Below are 17605 nucleotides of genomic sequence, written 5' to 3'. Positions count from 1 at the left end.
CCCTCCCCTGTGTGTATGTGAGAACCAGCCTGCATACAATATCACTGAAATGGCGTAGAAGACAGAGACTGCGAAAAAAAACAACCCCCAAACCCCTACCTTCAGTGTTTCCCTAAAACTGATCGCTCAAAACAAAGATGAGTGTTGGTCTATCGCAAATGCATGTACAGTAACCACGACCAGGCTACCCCTACACAGACTCTACATGAAGCACAACACGATATCAGCACAACACTATATCAGCATACGATCAAATATTCAGTGTGTTAGCTGTCTTCAAACAAGACACAAGCAACACAAATAAATAAACCTACATAAACACAGCTCGCGCTAAACACAAACGCCACAACCTTTTATCCTCACCAGTGACATGGCAGATTTGTGGGTTCTAAATTTATTCCTGTCCTCCACTGTTTGTTTCTTACAATTACGCCAGCTAAATACGCTTTGTATGTTACGATTACGCCAGCTGAATACGCTTTGTCTGTTACTGCTATTATACCAGCTAAATACGCTGTGTCTGTTACGATTACGCCAGCTAAATACGCTTTGTTACGATTACGCCAGCTAAATACGCTTTGTCTGTTACGATTATGCCAGCTAAATACGCTGTGTCTGTTACGATTACGCCAGCTAAATACGCTTTGTCTCTTACGATTACGCCAGCTAAATACGCTTTGTCTGTTACGATTATGCCAGCTAAATACGCTGTGTCTGTTACGATTACGCCAGCTAAATACGCTTTGTCTGTTACTGCGATTATACCAGCTAAATACGCTGTGTCTGTTACGATTATGCCAGCTAAATACGCTTTGTTACGATTACGCCAGCTAAATACGCTTTGTCTGTTACGATTATGCCAGCTAAATACGCTTTGTCTGTTACGAATATACCAGCAAAATACGCTGTGTCTGTTACGATTATGCCAGCTAAATACGCTTTCTTACGATTACGCCAGCTAAATACGCTTTGTCTGTTACGATTATGCCAGCTAAATACGCTGTGTCTGTTACTGCGATTATACCAGCTAAATACGCTGTGTCTGTTACGATTATGCCAGCTAAATACGCTTTGTTACGATTACGCCAGCTAAATACGCTTTGTCTGTTACGATTATGCCAGCTAAACACGCTTTGTCTGTTACGAATATACCAGCTAAATACGCATTGTCTGTTACGATTACGCCAGCTAAATACGCTTTGTCTGTTACTGCGATTATGCCAGCTAAATATGCTGTGTCTGTTACGATTATCGCGGCCAGCTAAATACGCTTTGTCTGTTACGATTACGCCAGCTAAATACGCTTTGTCTGTTCAGTTATGATTAAAGATTGAGATGACGGGTCGGGATGTCAATTACCATTCTTTATTTACACGTCCTTTTCTTAAGATTATTTCAGCTTTGTACAATTATATCATTGAAATGTGCAACAGAAGTTTAGAAATATTTTCAACACACACACACACACACACACACACACACACACACATATATATATATATAGAGAGAGAGAGAGAGAGAGAGATATCGGGTGTCCCCAAAAATGTGAATCACTTTTTGACAAGTATTTTCTCAGTGATAGAGAGACCGAATTCATTTAAAATATTCACACAGTAACCTTAGGGTATCGTCAACAAGTCTACAAAATATCCAAAAGTTCGGACACAAATTATGCGAGTATTGTCAAATTCAAAACAGCATGTCAACAAATCCAATATCAGAGGAAAACTCACTTATTTCAGTTTATGCTCAATGACACGACTAAACGAAGCCGTTTCTTCCAAGCAGAAATGCTTTTACGTATTTCTTCCACTGATATCCCCTCCCATGACATAATTATCCTGTCTTTTAATGCCTGCTCGGTCACTTTGTCTCTCACTCCACGGTAAACTTTTTCCTTCAGAGAGTCCCATATTGCATAATCCATTAGGTTACAGTCAGGACTTTGTGAAGGCCATTCATCCTTCTTGATGAATTCTGGTGTAGCCTACTACAGATGGGCGTTGAAACACGTAATTGTTTCTAGTATAAAGACGCCTACAATCCGGGAGAAGATTGTCATCCAATAACTGAATGCAGCTTTCACTATTAACATTAGCTCTATCAGTGTCAATAAAATGAATGTTTGTTTTTCCTTTCCAGGATACTCCAGCTGAAACCATTATCTTTTTTGAAAATCTAGATGTCTCATGACAGAGGCGAGATGGCCGAATTTCTCGTTTCCGTTTCCCATAAACGCGACCGTTTGGGCGATTTTTAGCTATCTCTAACATAAAGTCTTTCTCGTCTGTGAAAATGATCCTTTGCACATCAGTGGCCGAGTAGCGGTCATTCAAGTTACGGCAGCGAGTTTTTCTTTTCCCTCTACATTTTGGTCCCGCCTTGATACCCGTATCCTCTTGAAGGGCTTCAGCTCCAGTTCTTTCGCCATTCTTTGCACAGAAGACTTGCTCACTTGTAAATCGCTTGCAACTTCTCAAACAGATTTGTGGGTCCCTGGGTTCTCTTCCTGGGATTGAATCAGTTCCTCAACACGGTCCTTGTTCTCCTCAGAACAAGCAGTCTTGGGTCTCTCACTGCCAATTTTACGTGCTACTGACCCTGTAGTGCGTAAGTCTATTTACAGTGACATGACTCTACCCCCTGCCTGGAAATTCCTTTACGATCCTTCTTCCACCCCAGCCTTTCTCCTTGAAACAGTTTTCAATGGTAACCTTATCACTTTCACTCAAAGCATGGTTGATCCTTCCAAACTGAAACTTTGAATAGAACTGATTTTGGATACAGACGAAAAAAAAAAGAAAGAAAAATCAATAGACTTGACACCCAGACACGCTACTTTTAGACTGACACTGATTGACAGATGCCAACACTTGGCAACTGGCATGAACATCTTGAAGGTCACATTGCACAGCTCTGATATTGGATTTTTTGACATGCTGTTTTGAATTGACAATGCTCAAATAATTTGCGTCCGAACTTTTAGATATTTTGCAGTCTTGTTGATGATACACTAAGGTGACTGTGTGAAAATTTTCAATGAATTCGACTTCTCTATCACTGAGAAAATAATTGTCAAAAAGCGGTTCACTTCTTTTGGGACACCCGATATATATGTATATATATATATATATATATATATATATATATATATATATATATGTGTGTGTGTGTGTGTGTGTGTGTGTGTGTATACACACATATATATCTGTGAGAGAGAGAGAGAGAGAGAGAGAGACAGACAGACAGATAGACAGACAGAGACAGAGAGAGACAGACACAGATTTCATTCCATGATCAAGGTTGAGCAGTCTCGGGGTTAAGACTATACACATTTTGCACTGTTCTGACCTAACTTTAACGGCAAAGACGTTTTATGGATGGTGAGTTTGATTTTCTCCACCCTGTTACACACACAGCATGCTGCTGTATCACATTATTCTAACAATTCAGATTGTAGATCATATCAATTTTGATTTTTGTCCAGCCTTGTAACAAAACAATCATACTCCGTATCCCCAAACCAATACATGTAGTCCAACAGTATAACGAGACAATGAAATTTCCTGGAAAGTCAAAATGTCTCTTACCCTTTCTTATATTCGCCTGATCTCTTTCTCTCGAAACGCTACCGATGCACTATTTAGTTTTATAAAGTAAGTTATCACAAAAAGATATGTGCAGCATGTTACCATGCACATTGCGGCAATAAATGATTTAGTGTTATACCTCATGAGTAAATCAGACGGGTAGAAATTCATAACGAGGGGGGAAGGAGGGAAGGAAGGGAAAAAGCTGAACAGTGAAACATCACTGTACCGATGACTGTTCAGACAGAACTGTAACAACCAGCCTGGTTAGTCACTCCTTGGGACCCCGTTACATCTTCATTTTCTGAAAGCAAGGGAGCTAACCAATACCCTCCAAGTTATTGAAGCAAATGCGGAAAAGTTCCTCTCCTAATCAAAAACAATAAAAGCCTCATGACATACCAAATATATACCAACAGAAAAAGAGAGCTCTGAAAATTGACAATTACGAGAGAGAGAGAGAGAGAGAGAGAGAACACTGAACACTGAACACTGAACACTTTAATGTCAATAGCTTTACAGCCCTAATGACATGGGGGTTCATAATACAAATAACAACATGCATCAATAGTAATAATATTGATGAAAACCAAAACCAAAACGAAATCAATCAATCTGTGCAACAAAGTGCAGTTCGACCATCCATTCAAAGTAATGGCATGTAGAGAGAAATAAAAACAAAAACATATATAAATGTATAACATAATATTTTCCATATGAGAGTGACAACACAGATTTCACTTTTCACAATGAGCAACACCTGATACTATTTTATTATTGTTGAGTTTTTTTTCGTCGCATGTTATTCGCTTCTGCAATATATTTTGCAAGTGACTGTAGTGAAGTTTCCTGATTTAAATTAAGCACTCCAAAAATATCTTCATACTTTGCTGAATTTGTTTTAAATACAACACATTTTTCTCGAATATCGTCATAAGCTTTACAACTAAACAAAAAATGTGAGAGAGAGAGAGAGAGAGAGAGAGAGAGAGAGAGAGAGAGAGAATGATCCGATACAGTCAGTTGATTAGATAGAGACAGATCACTGGCTGGCTGCTGGGTTGAAAAGAGCCCATCAGCTCTTCAATGCTGCTGGCCTCGCCCTGCAAGTTCTTCATCTGACCGGCTGCCAGCAGACACATGGCCTGCGTGTAGACAGGGACGGACCAGAAGAAGAAAGGCGCCGCTGCCGAATCCACTTCCGGCAGCGCATCGGCTGACGTCCTGTGTCCGTAGCGAGGCTCGCCCAACATGGCGCTGTACTCTTCCGGGGTCACAGGCCCGCCGCGCATGCCAAACAGGACATCAGGCGTCGGGAGGCTGCCGTTGAACACAGTGCCGTTCCTCATCACCGCCGAGTTGAACGGGAAGTAACAAGGAATGCTCTGCACACACAGTATCATGTTTCACGTTCAGTCTCAATAGAGGAGCCAGCATGGCGTACAGACAGACCCATATACGCTACAACACATTTAGGCACTGTTGAAACCTTTTTCATTTCTATTTTCTTAACGAAGGCATCTGCATGCTTGACCTGTAGCTAAACCCAGACCTTGAAAAGGACGCGACAACTCTACCGAGTAGGTATGCTACAGATGAGAAACTGGAGAGGGAAACTGCTTTCACGGAAACATGAACTAGGTTCTGCGAAAATGTGTCAGAATGACTACTATGGCGTTACATAACTCAGCTGTAAAACAAGTGCCCGGGGGAAAGAGGAGGCTGAGAGAGTTGTGTGAAAGTGGGTCAGTTGAACTGAAGCGGCGCGTGTGATCCAGCTCCATTCCCTGCAGGAGTTCCGCCTTGGAATACCAGAGCAGCCCAGTTCACCCCACTTCACATAGCCAGGACTTCACCCCACTTCAGGCAGCCAGGACTTCACCCCACTTCAGACAGCCAGGACTTCACCAGCTTCAGGCAGCCAGGACTTCACCAACTTCAGACAGCCAGGACTTCACCAACTTCAGGCAGCCAGGACTTCACCCCACTTCAGGCAGCCAGAACTTCCCCAACTTCAGACAGCCAGGACTTCACCCCACTTCACATAGCCAGGACTTCACCCCACTTCACATAGCCTGGACTCCAGTTTGGAACGCCAGGTGGACCCCTCCTACCCTTACAGTCATCCATGACTCAGCCCCTCGAACAGCGAAACCTTGAACAAAACATGATCCTTCAAACTGTCTGTGTGGAAGGGTCTATATGATTAACACCTGTCTCCGTGTGACCTTTCACCTGTCACCTCACCTGACAGTGTTTATACAGTGTGGAATGGAGCACGTTCATCAGGGAGGCCTCTTTGTATTTGGAAATGACGTAATTCACCAGACCTTTCGTCGCTAACGCCACATCAACGGGGGTGCCTGAAAAATGAACAAAGTCGTGTTCAGATTTTTTTTGGGGGTGTGGTGGAGGGGGGAGGGGGGGGGGGCGGGGAAAGGGGGGGGGGGGGGGCAAAGGGGGGTTGGGTGGGGGGGGAGGGAGGAAGGCGGGGAGTGCCTGAAAATTAACCAATAAAAAAAAACATTTTGCACAGTTGTTTTTCTGGTGCCTTAATAAAATATTATGAAAAACAAAAACAAAAACAAAAAAACAAAACATCCCGACAAAGCCATGTTTAGATATCTTTTTAACTCACTCAGTACGGCCAGTCTTCTCTTCTCCTCTACACAGACCCCTCGGATGTCCAGTGGGTGTCTGAATGACCCAACCTTTAGCTTCCGTCGTCAGAATTGTGGTATTCTTTGTCAACATTCACGTCTTCAGTATAAGAGCCTTCCGCTTGCAATATTTTGATGATGGTAATTGGGGTGAAACGCTGTTAATGTCGTCTCTTTCGCCGTTCGTATGGAAAGAGTTAAGACGCCCCTCCCCCCACCCCGCAACCTCCCCACTCTCCCCACCAAAAAGCCACCATAGGACAGGTTCTTATGTTGAATAAAAAGCTCTCACTTCATAAAAAGGAAGCCACATTTAGATACTTATGGTGCCTGAAAACATACCTATTTTTAGATACTTAAAACGTCTTGTAAATAAACCATACCAAAATACTAGGATACTTAATACTTCTTGAAAAGAAAATCATAGCCATCTTTTAGACTCATTTTGGAGACGGCTTGAGGATATGGGTGTTCTGAAATAAAGGCATGCATACTTTTGGGCAGTACCTGAAAGCACAACTATATTTTCGATGAGATTTGAATCTAAATATAGCGTTAATTTTTGCAACCATCCTACACCTATCTTGCATATATGTTTGTGAGTGTGGGAGGGGGGAAGTGCATGCGAGCGTGTGCATGTATGTGTTCATGCATGCGTGTGTGCGCATGTTTGCATGCAAGTGTGAATGGACACACGCGTTTGTTTGTGTATGTTGTGTGTGTCAGTGTATGAAAGCATGCATATGCATTGTGCATGGTGATACGCGCATACATGTGGTGTGTGTGTATGTGTGTGTGTACCTATGTGTATGTGTGCATGCACGTGCGTGTGTATGCACGCGCGTATGTGCACATGATTATACGTGTGTGGTGTGTGTTTGTTGTCAGGAAATATAGAAAGGCACCAACAGCCTACTACCCAGCAGCTGAATGGAAAAAAACAAAACAAACAGCAACATCAACAACAACAACAAAAAACCAAAAATAAAAAATAAAAAATTAAAAAAAAAACAACCGCACAGACGAAGGAAGCCCCAACTGACCAGGGAGGAACAGAAGCTGGCCCTGCTTGTTGTGCACCGTCCAGGCAGCCAGCAGACTATTGGCTGCAGATGCCGTGGTGAACAGACGGTCGTTGCCCATTGGTGGCTGTGGACAACCATTCAGAATTTATGTTGAGTGGTGGCGAACAGATATTGGTGACTGGTGACAACCGATCAGAATCTATGTTAAGTGGTGGCGAACAGATATTGGTTGCTGTGGACAACCGATCAGAATCTATGTTAAGTGGTGGCGAACAGATATTGGTGACTGGTGACAACCGATCAGAATCTATGTTAAGTGGTGGCGAACAGATATTGGTTGCTGTGGACAACCGATTAGAATCTATGTTAAGTGGTGGCGAACAGATATTGGTGACTGGTGACAACCGATCAGAATCTATGTTAAGTGGTGGCGAACAGATATTGGTGGCTGTGGACAACCGAGCAGAATCTATGTTAAGTGGCAGCGAACATACCGTCGTTGCCCATAGTTGGATGGGGACAACCAGTTAGAAATGATCTTTTTCTGTCCTTCCCAATATTTCTATTATTTTTCTCTCGCTTTGATTTCTTTCTTTCACTCCAGCTTTCTTCCTTCCATTATTTTAACACCTGTCTGTCTGTTTTCGTATCTTCACGATAATCTAATCACTCACGCGCGCGCGCACACACACACACTCACACGCACACACACAGAGGAGGGGTGGGGGTACATTTTATTTAAGCCATAACTTCCTATGAAGGGGTGATGTAAACAAACAAGAGAGAGAGAGATAGACAGATCTTTGTAGAAAGAATTTGTTTTTCTTCTGGAAATAAAATACTGTCTTAAACCTTTTTTTTTTCAAAACACATTTACATTAATGAACGCGTTTGTTTCTTTCTTTCGTGATAATTTGTTTATAACTCATTCTACAACATTGATGAAAACAGGTCTCCTATACATAGACCAATACCTGATTTTAAAGCTCTCAGTTCGAAGAAATTTTCTTTAAGCACAACCACGTAGCACAGCAGTACCCCTGCCAGCTGTAAATTGACTGTACGTCTATCTGTGAATATCTGCGTTTCTGTCTCAGTGTCTGTGTGTCTGTACGACTTCTCCTCACCTGTTGACCGTTTCCGTCCTGACCAGGGGCAGGGGAGAGAATGCCGTCCACATAGGTGAGAGGTTTACCTCCCCCGTCCAGCCCACCATCTCGGATGCCCTTCAAAATGGCTTCCGTCACGTGCTGGCGCACGGTCTTGTTCCAGGCAGAATAGACGTCTTGGAAAAACTGCAAGACGAGTCACATCAGATCAGTGCACGACGTTGCCAATGTCGAAGTTAATTTTCAGGGCTGAAATTTGCACGTTAATTAGCCTTTAAAAATAGACATGTTAAAAACAACTATTCACAATTTAAAATGTGAACTGATTAAAAACGTGTGTGTGTGAGAGAGAGAGAGGGAGAATTTTGGACACGGCGAGAAGGAAGGGGGATAACAGATAAATCTTACCACATTTAAATTATCATTTAAATCGCCGTTTGTCTTTGTGATTTAGAGCAGAATCATAACTCTGTATAATGAAAACATTTCTTCCTCGAAATAGTCTTACGTAAATAATAAAGCACCCCGCACCCTGTAGATCTGTTCTTTGGATCTGCACTTTATCCGTGGCTGTGTCTGACCGAGTTCACTATAGGATATATATAATACTAACTGTTGTTTTTGTCTGTCTGGCTGACGGCAGCAGGCAGAACTCACCACGATTTGAAGGCAGGCGCAAGCTGTGCGGTTGAAAGATCACTGAGTGACAACCACGTCTATTGTCTGACCAAGTGGTGCCGCGATGACAACTTGGTGCCATATTCAGCGTGTACTTATCATCACGTGACACATGTTTCGTCAGAACTGATGTACAGAAGAGTACAGCAGCGAAGTGGAAAGTCGGTGACACGAGTGTTTTCACCGTTATAAATAATCATTGTCATTGTTCTTGCCTGTCTGTCTGTTTGTCAGGATATAGACCTATCTCATCTCAGTAAAATAACGAATCGTTGATTGTTATTCTCTCCCCCGCAGCACCTCCCTAACCCCCCAACCGCGCGCGCGCGCGCGTGTGTGTGTGTGTGTGTGTGCGCGCGCGTAGGCCTGCCAACTGATCTGTTCTCTCTCTTTCTCCTAACCGTCCACCACCCCCGTCCGTTTAAAAAACAAAACAACCAACCAACCAACCAAACAAAAAACCGCAGATAAAAAACAACAAACAAACAAAAACAAAAAGCGCTGCGTGGCAGACATATCAATAACGAGCCGTGTGATGTTATTTGTGTCCCAATCATGTGGTGTGGTGACATTCCATTATGATGTCTTTATGACTGACGTCACACAGCACGTGACGACACACCCCTGATTCATACCGATTCGCGTTTGGCTGTGAGCCACAGAGCTGAACTGTGCCATCACCAGCAATGTAACTGTAAGGGATGGTTGATTTTTTTTTTTTGTTTAATTTTTTATTTTATTTTATTTTATCCTTGGATGGAGAATCTCAAGGAATGCGTGCACCATGCTGTTGAAATTAGCCTCCATATGTATCTTCTACATGCTTCGTCTAGAAATTTTCGTCACACACACACACACACACACATGCAAACTAGATAACCGAGGGGAAATATAAGATAAGTTTCAGTTTCAATAGCTCAAGGAGGCGTCACTGCGCTCGGACAAATCCATATACGCTACACCACATCTGCCAAGCAGATGCCTGACCAGCAGCGTAACCCAACGCGCTTAGTCAGGCCTTGAGAGAAAAAGAAAAAAAGGTGAATAAATAATAGATAAGCTTACATAAATAAATAAATAATAATTATGATACAAAAAAGGTAGTAGTAATGATAATAATAATAAAATAATTATAATAATAATAAATAAATAAGACAACAATGATGATAAATAAGCAAATAAATGTAAAACATGAAGACACACATTCACACATACACCCACACATGCATAACAGATATGCACCAAACATGCAGTTTCACAGATATGAAAGCACAGTCAAATACATATAAACGTACATGAGCTCCAACACACACACACACACACACACACACACATTACCCTGCACCTCCACTACCACCCTCCTCCACACACTCATTTCTAGTCTATCTATCGCAGCTTCCACGGCACACACACACACACACACACACTCACACACACAAACACACACACACACAGATGAACGCTTACTTGTACAAGCACACACACACACGCCCGTATCTCCCACCCCCAACACCACACACATATATACAAAGATATATATATATATATATAATATATACGTTCCAATATCCTGTTGCTCCCACAGTGTAGGCATGCATACACTCACATACCTCATCCTCTACCCCACCTCCTCCCCGCACCCCCACCTCCCCCTCACACACACACACACACACACACACACACACACACACACACACACACAGGCACAGAACTCTCCTGACACTTGTGTACACTTACACTCTCACGCATGCACAAACGCACTCAAAAACACAGACCCACACAAACACACACATACACACACGCACAGAGGCTGCCACTGATTGGCCGCAAGAGGGATGGGAAAAGATCTCTGATGCCAAGAACGTGGCGTCTAGTGTGTTGCTCAGTCTATTGTATTTGGAAAAGCCCACAGAGACTGTTCCGTTTTGAAGAAATCTGCGCAATGTTGGTTTGGAAATGATGCCGATATTTGTTTGATTTGCAAAGCATCGTGCTCTACCTTTCATGTTAGACTTACGGCCGCTCCCTCTCTCTGCTTTTATTTCTTTGAGGCGATCGATGGTGTGATGGCCTTGTACCTGTTCTTTTTGATATTCTTTGACTTTTCTGAGGATTTCCGATTTTCCTAGATGTAGGCCACTCGTTGGTGTTGCGTTACCAGCAAGTCTGTCAGCTCGCTCATTTCCCTTAACTCCTGCATGTCCCGGGCAGTATGACCATGTGAGTTTTTTAATCTGAAAGTTGCGCATTGCCTTATGCCACTCTCGGCTTCCCATTCCGTTTTCAATTTTCTGTATGAGGTTCATTGAGTCTGTTAGAATCATGGCAAGTTGGTTTCTGGGCGTATGGATGGACGATAGCCACTGGAGGGCACGTGTCACAGCTTCAACTTCCATCGTTAGGCTGGAGGTTGTGACTTTGTAGGCAGCATTCTCTCCCCGAACTGTTTTTCCATTTTGTTTCGCAGTGAATCCCCAACCGGATTGGTCTTTGGTGACTGAGCCATCTGTGTATATGATGATGTCCTCTTCTTTACTGTTTTCTTCTATGAGTAGCTTCACTTCCACATCAGTTTTGCCCTCTGGCCATTCCCGACAACGTCTTCCTAGAGTGGGTGAAATGGCTGTGTTGAATAGATGGTTGAGGTTTTCGGGGGTTTTCTCCCATTCTTTTGTTTCTTTCAGGTCTTGTAGTCGGCATACTAGCTGCATTGTGTCTTCTGCTTTCCCCATCCATGATCTTCCTCGTCCTAGACGGCTGCCTTTTGGTTCTTTGACTGCGTCATGCAGTGGGTTTTGAGGGTTTTCTAATGCTTTGAAGTAGGTCTTGACCTGTTCTAACTTGTTTCTGGCCTGCACTGAAGGAAGGTCAAGCAGGTATCGCATGGTTTCTGTGGGCGTGTCTTTTGTTGTTCCAAGGAGGAGGAATTTTGTTTAATGTCCCGTCACACATATCGGTGATTGAAGACATTTTGTTAAAGTATTTATGAATACATCTGAGTATTATCGGTTAGAAGGGGTGGGAGATGTGGATGAATGGAGGGTTGGGAGAAACTGGGCAAATGAGGGTTGCGATAACAAACTCAAAAGGGTTTGGGGAAAAAAGAAGAAGAAGAAGAAGAAAAAGAAGAAGAAAAAAAGAAAGGTTAATACACGAAGAACAAAGTAAATACTGATTTCGGCTTCGTGTTAATCGTGGCGTGTAATATTCTGGTAGAAGAGCACCGCTCCTAAAGAGGCCGCCGGTACAATGGCTGAAGTACAGCCACGAACACAGGTCGACGCACAAATGGACCTTGTAGCACTCTCCTACCGAATCCACCGCACAAAAACTCCGATTTCACGTCACCAATACACAGATGAATGGGGAAAAAATCTCATGATATTAAAAAAAATCTCATGATATTAAAAAGAAAACAATAACAGTTAAAATAATTATATTATTTTATGGCAGAGCTGTTCGTTCCTGCTGCTTGACGTTATCCATGGGCAGGTCACTCTCCTTGTTGTTGTTCCAAGGATCAGCCTCATAGTTTCATTTTGAACTCTTTCTAATTTTAAGAGGTTGCTTTGAGTCCGTAGTCGATCACACTGAGGACGAGTGATTGGTATAGCAGGAAGAGGTGGCGTTGTTCAATACCTTTGGTTGCCATTGCCTTTAAGACTGAAAGGCCCTTTTTGCATTTGAGAACAGTATTTTCCGTAAGATAAAAGACACTTCACATGCATTTACATTGCTGCTTGGTTTGTATATTTGGTTTGGCTAGTTCGACACGCAGTCCATAGTCCATCTTGTGAATATGTATCATATACATGTTGCATATAGGCCTATTTGTATAATTTCAGTGCACAGCATGTTTGAAACTTTGTTGAGAAGATAGCGTTTTCTCGTGTTCTCTGTCACTTTTGAAATTTACTCGATATTTTGAAAATTATTCACGTGTGAAACACCAGAAAACGAAAACGTGTTCAGTTATACAGGAAATTTTCAGCAAATATACATATCAGCAGAAGTTAACCTTTCAGACTGTGAGGCAGTTTTGTTTTGTTTTTTGTTTTTTTTTGCTGTGTTGTTGTTGATAAAAAGCCCATGTAGCCCCTATGTCTGTTCCACCCCTTCCTCCTTTCAAACGTCCCACCATCCTGGCATAATCGCACAAAATTGGGGAGATTATTTGCTTTGTACATCTTACAGGGTGGCGTCATGTAATGCCAAATGGCGTATGTTTTGTTGCGTGCCTGTAGGCCTGACGACGACATGAGGTTTGCAGGCTACCCGACGTACCTAGAACTACAAAACTTTACTCATTTAGATTTACTTTTCAAACCCCAAAAAGAACCCCATACACAGTAAAGCAGTCTATTTATAGATGTATCAATGTCTACATCTTTCTACGAAGACAGCGGAGGTGGGGTGGGGGTGGGGGGGTCTCTATCACGACAGCAACGATAACGGTTCCAGGAAGCTTCCCACTTCCGGCGCCAAACGATGCGTCCCCAAATCACGAGGGACACATACACACATAAGCAAGTCTTCTTGAATATACCTACCCCCCTTCAACTCCTCATCCCCTTCGATCTATGTTTTCAGAATAGAACCCTTTTTAATGATTTTTTTATCGACCGTATCCCACGCTATCCATGGAGCTGCACACACTCCACGACACCCACCCAGTGACCCATACGACAAAACGTACCCCCTTGTCACTTTCCCTCCCTCACCTGGTAAGTGTCCATGCCCTGAACACGCGCCTTCTCTAGTTCGAACATTGACCTTGACAGCATCCAATAGAACTGAAAGGTGGAAGGGTGTGAGGTCATCAGGAGGTCGAGGTCATCTTTCCTTTTGTTGCTGACGATCCACGTGATCAGGTCCAGGTTGGACACTAGGAGGGTCTGCACGGAAATCACGTCACTAATACATGTACTGTTCTCACAACATGATCATGGATTGTTCATTCTTTTTAGGCTAATACATTACTACCAAAAGTACTGCACCAGTGGAGTCTTCCGGTACCCTGTCTCCGGTGAACTAATGACACGCTGCATTTTCCAGTCACACAGTACACTGACAGTATACTGAACAAAACAATTCCTTGCGATCGTCCGCGCGTCCACACACATATACACGCACATACACAGACTCACACACACAGACATAGAAAAATATACAGACAGGCAGGCAGACACACGCACGCACGCGCGCCCGCGCGCGCGCACACACACACACACAGAGGTTTTACTGTATGGCCACTGGCCTGTCTGCAAAGGATGTACATACAGACATTAAATTTTGAGGCACATAAAATGCCGGAAATAAAAGGGGAACGGACACAACATATTTGACAAATAATGATATAAGTTTGCGACATTTCCTACAATAACGTTCTTGTTTTTCTAAAACAGTGAATAGTTATGTTATGTAATTTCTTCTTCTTCTGCAAGAGAGAGACTTCTTTAAGAGACGGACAGAGACAGAGACAGAAACACACACACACACACACACACACACACACACACACACACACACACACACACACACACACGCACGCATACAGAAAGAAAGAGAGAGCGAGAGACAGAGAGAGAGGACGACCCTAACGCCACACAACATACAACCTACATACCCTTTTGGTGTGTTTATGGGGGGTGAGGGGGCGAGGGGGGCACTGTGATCAAGAAGGGTTATAGACTGGCCACAGCTTGACGTGAAAAGGTCCGACCGATTTTAAAGGAATTTACAAGTAAACCCCTTTCATCGCCAGTGTCGTATTCCATCGCCTACTAGGTAGAGCACCCATGTCACAGTGAAATGGAGCCAGACCATGGGTCTGTTATCCATGAACCTAATGCTCTTAATTTTCGGTGGTAGGAAAGGTCAGTATTTACTACACATCACATGGGAATCCTCAGCTATTCTTAGACACCATCTTTTCTGTGTTGAAAGCACGAGGGAATTTTTGACTATAAATTGACTGGCGGTGAAAGAGAAACACAGACAGACAGGACGACGCGAAGTGCACACTTGACATGACACAACGTACCCTGGCCGTGTCGCTGTAGTCGATCAACTTGTGGAGCACGGCGTTGGTCAGAGCGTAGAGGAAGGTGGAGGTGGCGAAGAGGTCAATGGTGTTGTAGGTGGGCAGCGCCCCGTCCCCGAACTGAACCCGACCCCCGGGGGCCGTCTGGGGAATCTGCAAAGAGGGTGGGTAGGGAGGTAGACAGTGTGTGTGTGTGTGTGTGTGTGTGTGTGTGTGTGTCTGTAAGTTCCGGAAACGGGGGCTTGGGGAATTTGCAAAATCAAAACAAAAACGAAAAAAGTGGGTAGATGGCTATAGGAGAGGTGGGAATGTAGTGAGAGAGGAGTGCGATTCGTGAATGATGTTACATTCTTCTTAGAACAGTATTTAGAGCGAATAGGATATATTTTAGAATTATATAATTATATATAGGGTAGGTATTCCTAATCGCGAACGATCCAGTCGAAGCGACCAGCTCAACGTGTGTTCTGTAAGTGTAACATGTCGTACGATGGTCAAACGTACTTCTGTTTTTGAAGGCTTTCTCCGACTGCAGGAAATGTTCGTATGCTCGTTCTTTCAACGTTTTGTCGACGTTTGAAATAGCAAGGGTGCCTGAGGGTAAATGCGAACGGGCATGTCTAATTGCAAATGATGGCTTTGGGTAATGTAGACAATTAAAACAAAAGCAGGTCTTTAACTCATTAGACATAACATTATTGGAACATCGCACCAGACTGTTGTGTTGTTGGTTTTGATCACAGAATTATGCACAAACACACAGAAAGACATTTAAACTCACACACCCCACACCGCACACAAACACACCCTTTTATTGTGTTGTTTTTCTGTTTTACACCACATAATTATGAATTTCTCTTGTTGAGATAATAAAGTATTCTGTATTATGTATTCTGTATTCTGAGAGTGCTCAGTAACTTGCAGCATCGTTCGCAAATTAATATACTCGCGTCAAAATACCCTATGATCCAATTGCAAACGACACTATTTTGCACATTCTTGTCAAAACTGACGTTCTGATCTGTCACCGATATGCTTTCTTAAATTATCTCAACACTGATAATGCGCATTGAACATATCCGATCAAATCAACTATTTTAAAATGTGTCAATGTTCAAGTCCTACAACTTGCTTCCCTTGATTTGAGGATTTTGAGAGCACGCACGTAACCTTGGCCGGCAGTGGTGCGCGAAGAGAAGAAAGAGCGCAGAAACAGCCAGAAATAGCTGATGTTTGTCTAGTTCTTGGAAATAGATATTCATTAAGGTGTCAGATAAAGGTCGAAGCAGACGTTAAATTGTGAAATGCAACCGTTAAGAACGCTTCGAAGTGGGGCGGTATACGAATCGTTCGCAATTACACGCTGTTCGCAGTTGCCCATACCTACCCTATGTCTCTTACTCATACCACATGTATTGTAAAATGGACTCGGCCCGGCAGGTAAACGCTATATAAATGCACACTATTAGTAATAATAATAATAATGATGTTAATGTTAATAATAATAATCATATAATTTCTATTATCATTATTATTATTGCAATGTGTATGGGTGAGTTTCAGTTTCAGGAAGGTGTCAGAACGAGCGGACTGATCCATATACGCTACACCACACGTGCTGTGTGTTTGGGAACTGGAGAACGCCAAAGCGGGAGAAGGGAGGCACGAGACACATGTGCATACAACTCCAGGCTGTGATTTGACCCCGACATGTCTTACGTGGATAGGTAGGGGTGACATGGTGTGTGTGTGTGTGTGTGTGTGTGTGTGTGTGAGCGAGCAAGAGAGAGAGAGAGAGAGGGGTTTAGAATCGGTCGGTCCATCTCCGTCACTTTTACCACCGCTAACCGTGAAAAAACCCCCCAAAAAACACCACCCTGGTCACGCACAGACCTAGACTTGTGGCTGCTCATAAAGGTCATGGTCACACCCTCGAGGCTTGTCACTCAGTCAATCAAGCCCCGGGAAAATGTCAATGACCGAGTATCCATCCAGGCGTTATATGTCCAGGCTGAACAGTAACACACACAGCGGCTTCACTGTCAGTGGTAGGTTCTCTTGGTGGTATGTATGCCTCACTGGCATCGGCAAACAAAAGTGTGCAAAACAGGCTTTCACAAAACCCCACGAGATTTCAGTTACAAACAAATACAGTTTTGTCTTCGTTAGGCGCTACACTGCTTTTTCCACAGTGTACAATACAGGCATTGAAAAACACAAAAACCGAATATGCGATACAGGCGTTGAAAAAAAAAGAAAGAAAGAAGAAAAAGGAAAAAACAACAACAACAAAACAAAACAAAACACACACACACACACACACACACACACACACAGAAGATAGATTACAAACAATCTGCAAAAAGAAGCAAATTAGGTACAAGAAAAGAGGGCCTAGGGGGGAAACACAGAAAAATATTCTCAACGATGTACAAACAGAAGCTTCTTGAAATATTTGCTGCAATGAGTAAAGTTCATTTATCACAAGTCAAACACAAAT

The 17605-nt window shown here is 43.0% G+C and overlaps 1 protein-coding gene across 1 annotated transcript in view; it reads right to left on the bottom strand.

The window, feature by feature from the left end:
- Window positions 1–4609: 4609 nt before the first annotated feature.
- LOC143287147 (uncharacterized) overlaps window positions 4610–17605 on the bottom strand; it is a 21881-nt gene continuing 8885 nt past the window's right edge. Inside the window, exons 5-10 of the mRNA XM_076595091.1 lie at window positions 15106–15258; window positions 13784–13957; window positions 8403–8570; window positions 7294–7399; window positions 5838–5953; window positions 4610–4975 (exon numbers count right to left, since the gene is read on the bottom strand). Coding sequence (XP_076451206.1) covers window positions 4610–4975; window positions 5838–5953; window positions 7294–7399; window positions 8403–8570; window positions 13784–13957; window positions 15106–15258 — 1083 coding nt within the window. The remainder of the gene's footprint in view (window positions 4976–5837; window positions 5954–7293; window positions 7400–8402; window positions 8571–13783; window positions 13958–15105; window positions 15259–17605) is intronic.

The sequence above is a fragment of the Babylonia areolata genome, chromosome 11 (genome assembly GCF_041734735.1).
Source record: "Babylonia areolata isolate BAREFJ2019XMU chromosome 11, ASM4173473v1, whole genome shotgun sequence".
Taxonomy (NCBI): domain Eukaryota; kingdom Metazoa; phylum Mollusca; class Gastropoda; order Neogastropoda; family Buccinidae; genus Babylonia; species Babylonia areolata.
This window is presented reverse-complemented; position numbering and strand designations above follow the sequence as displayed.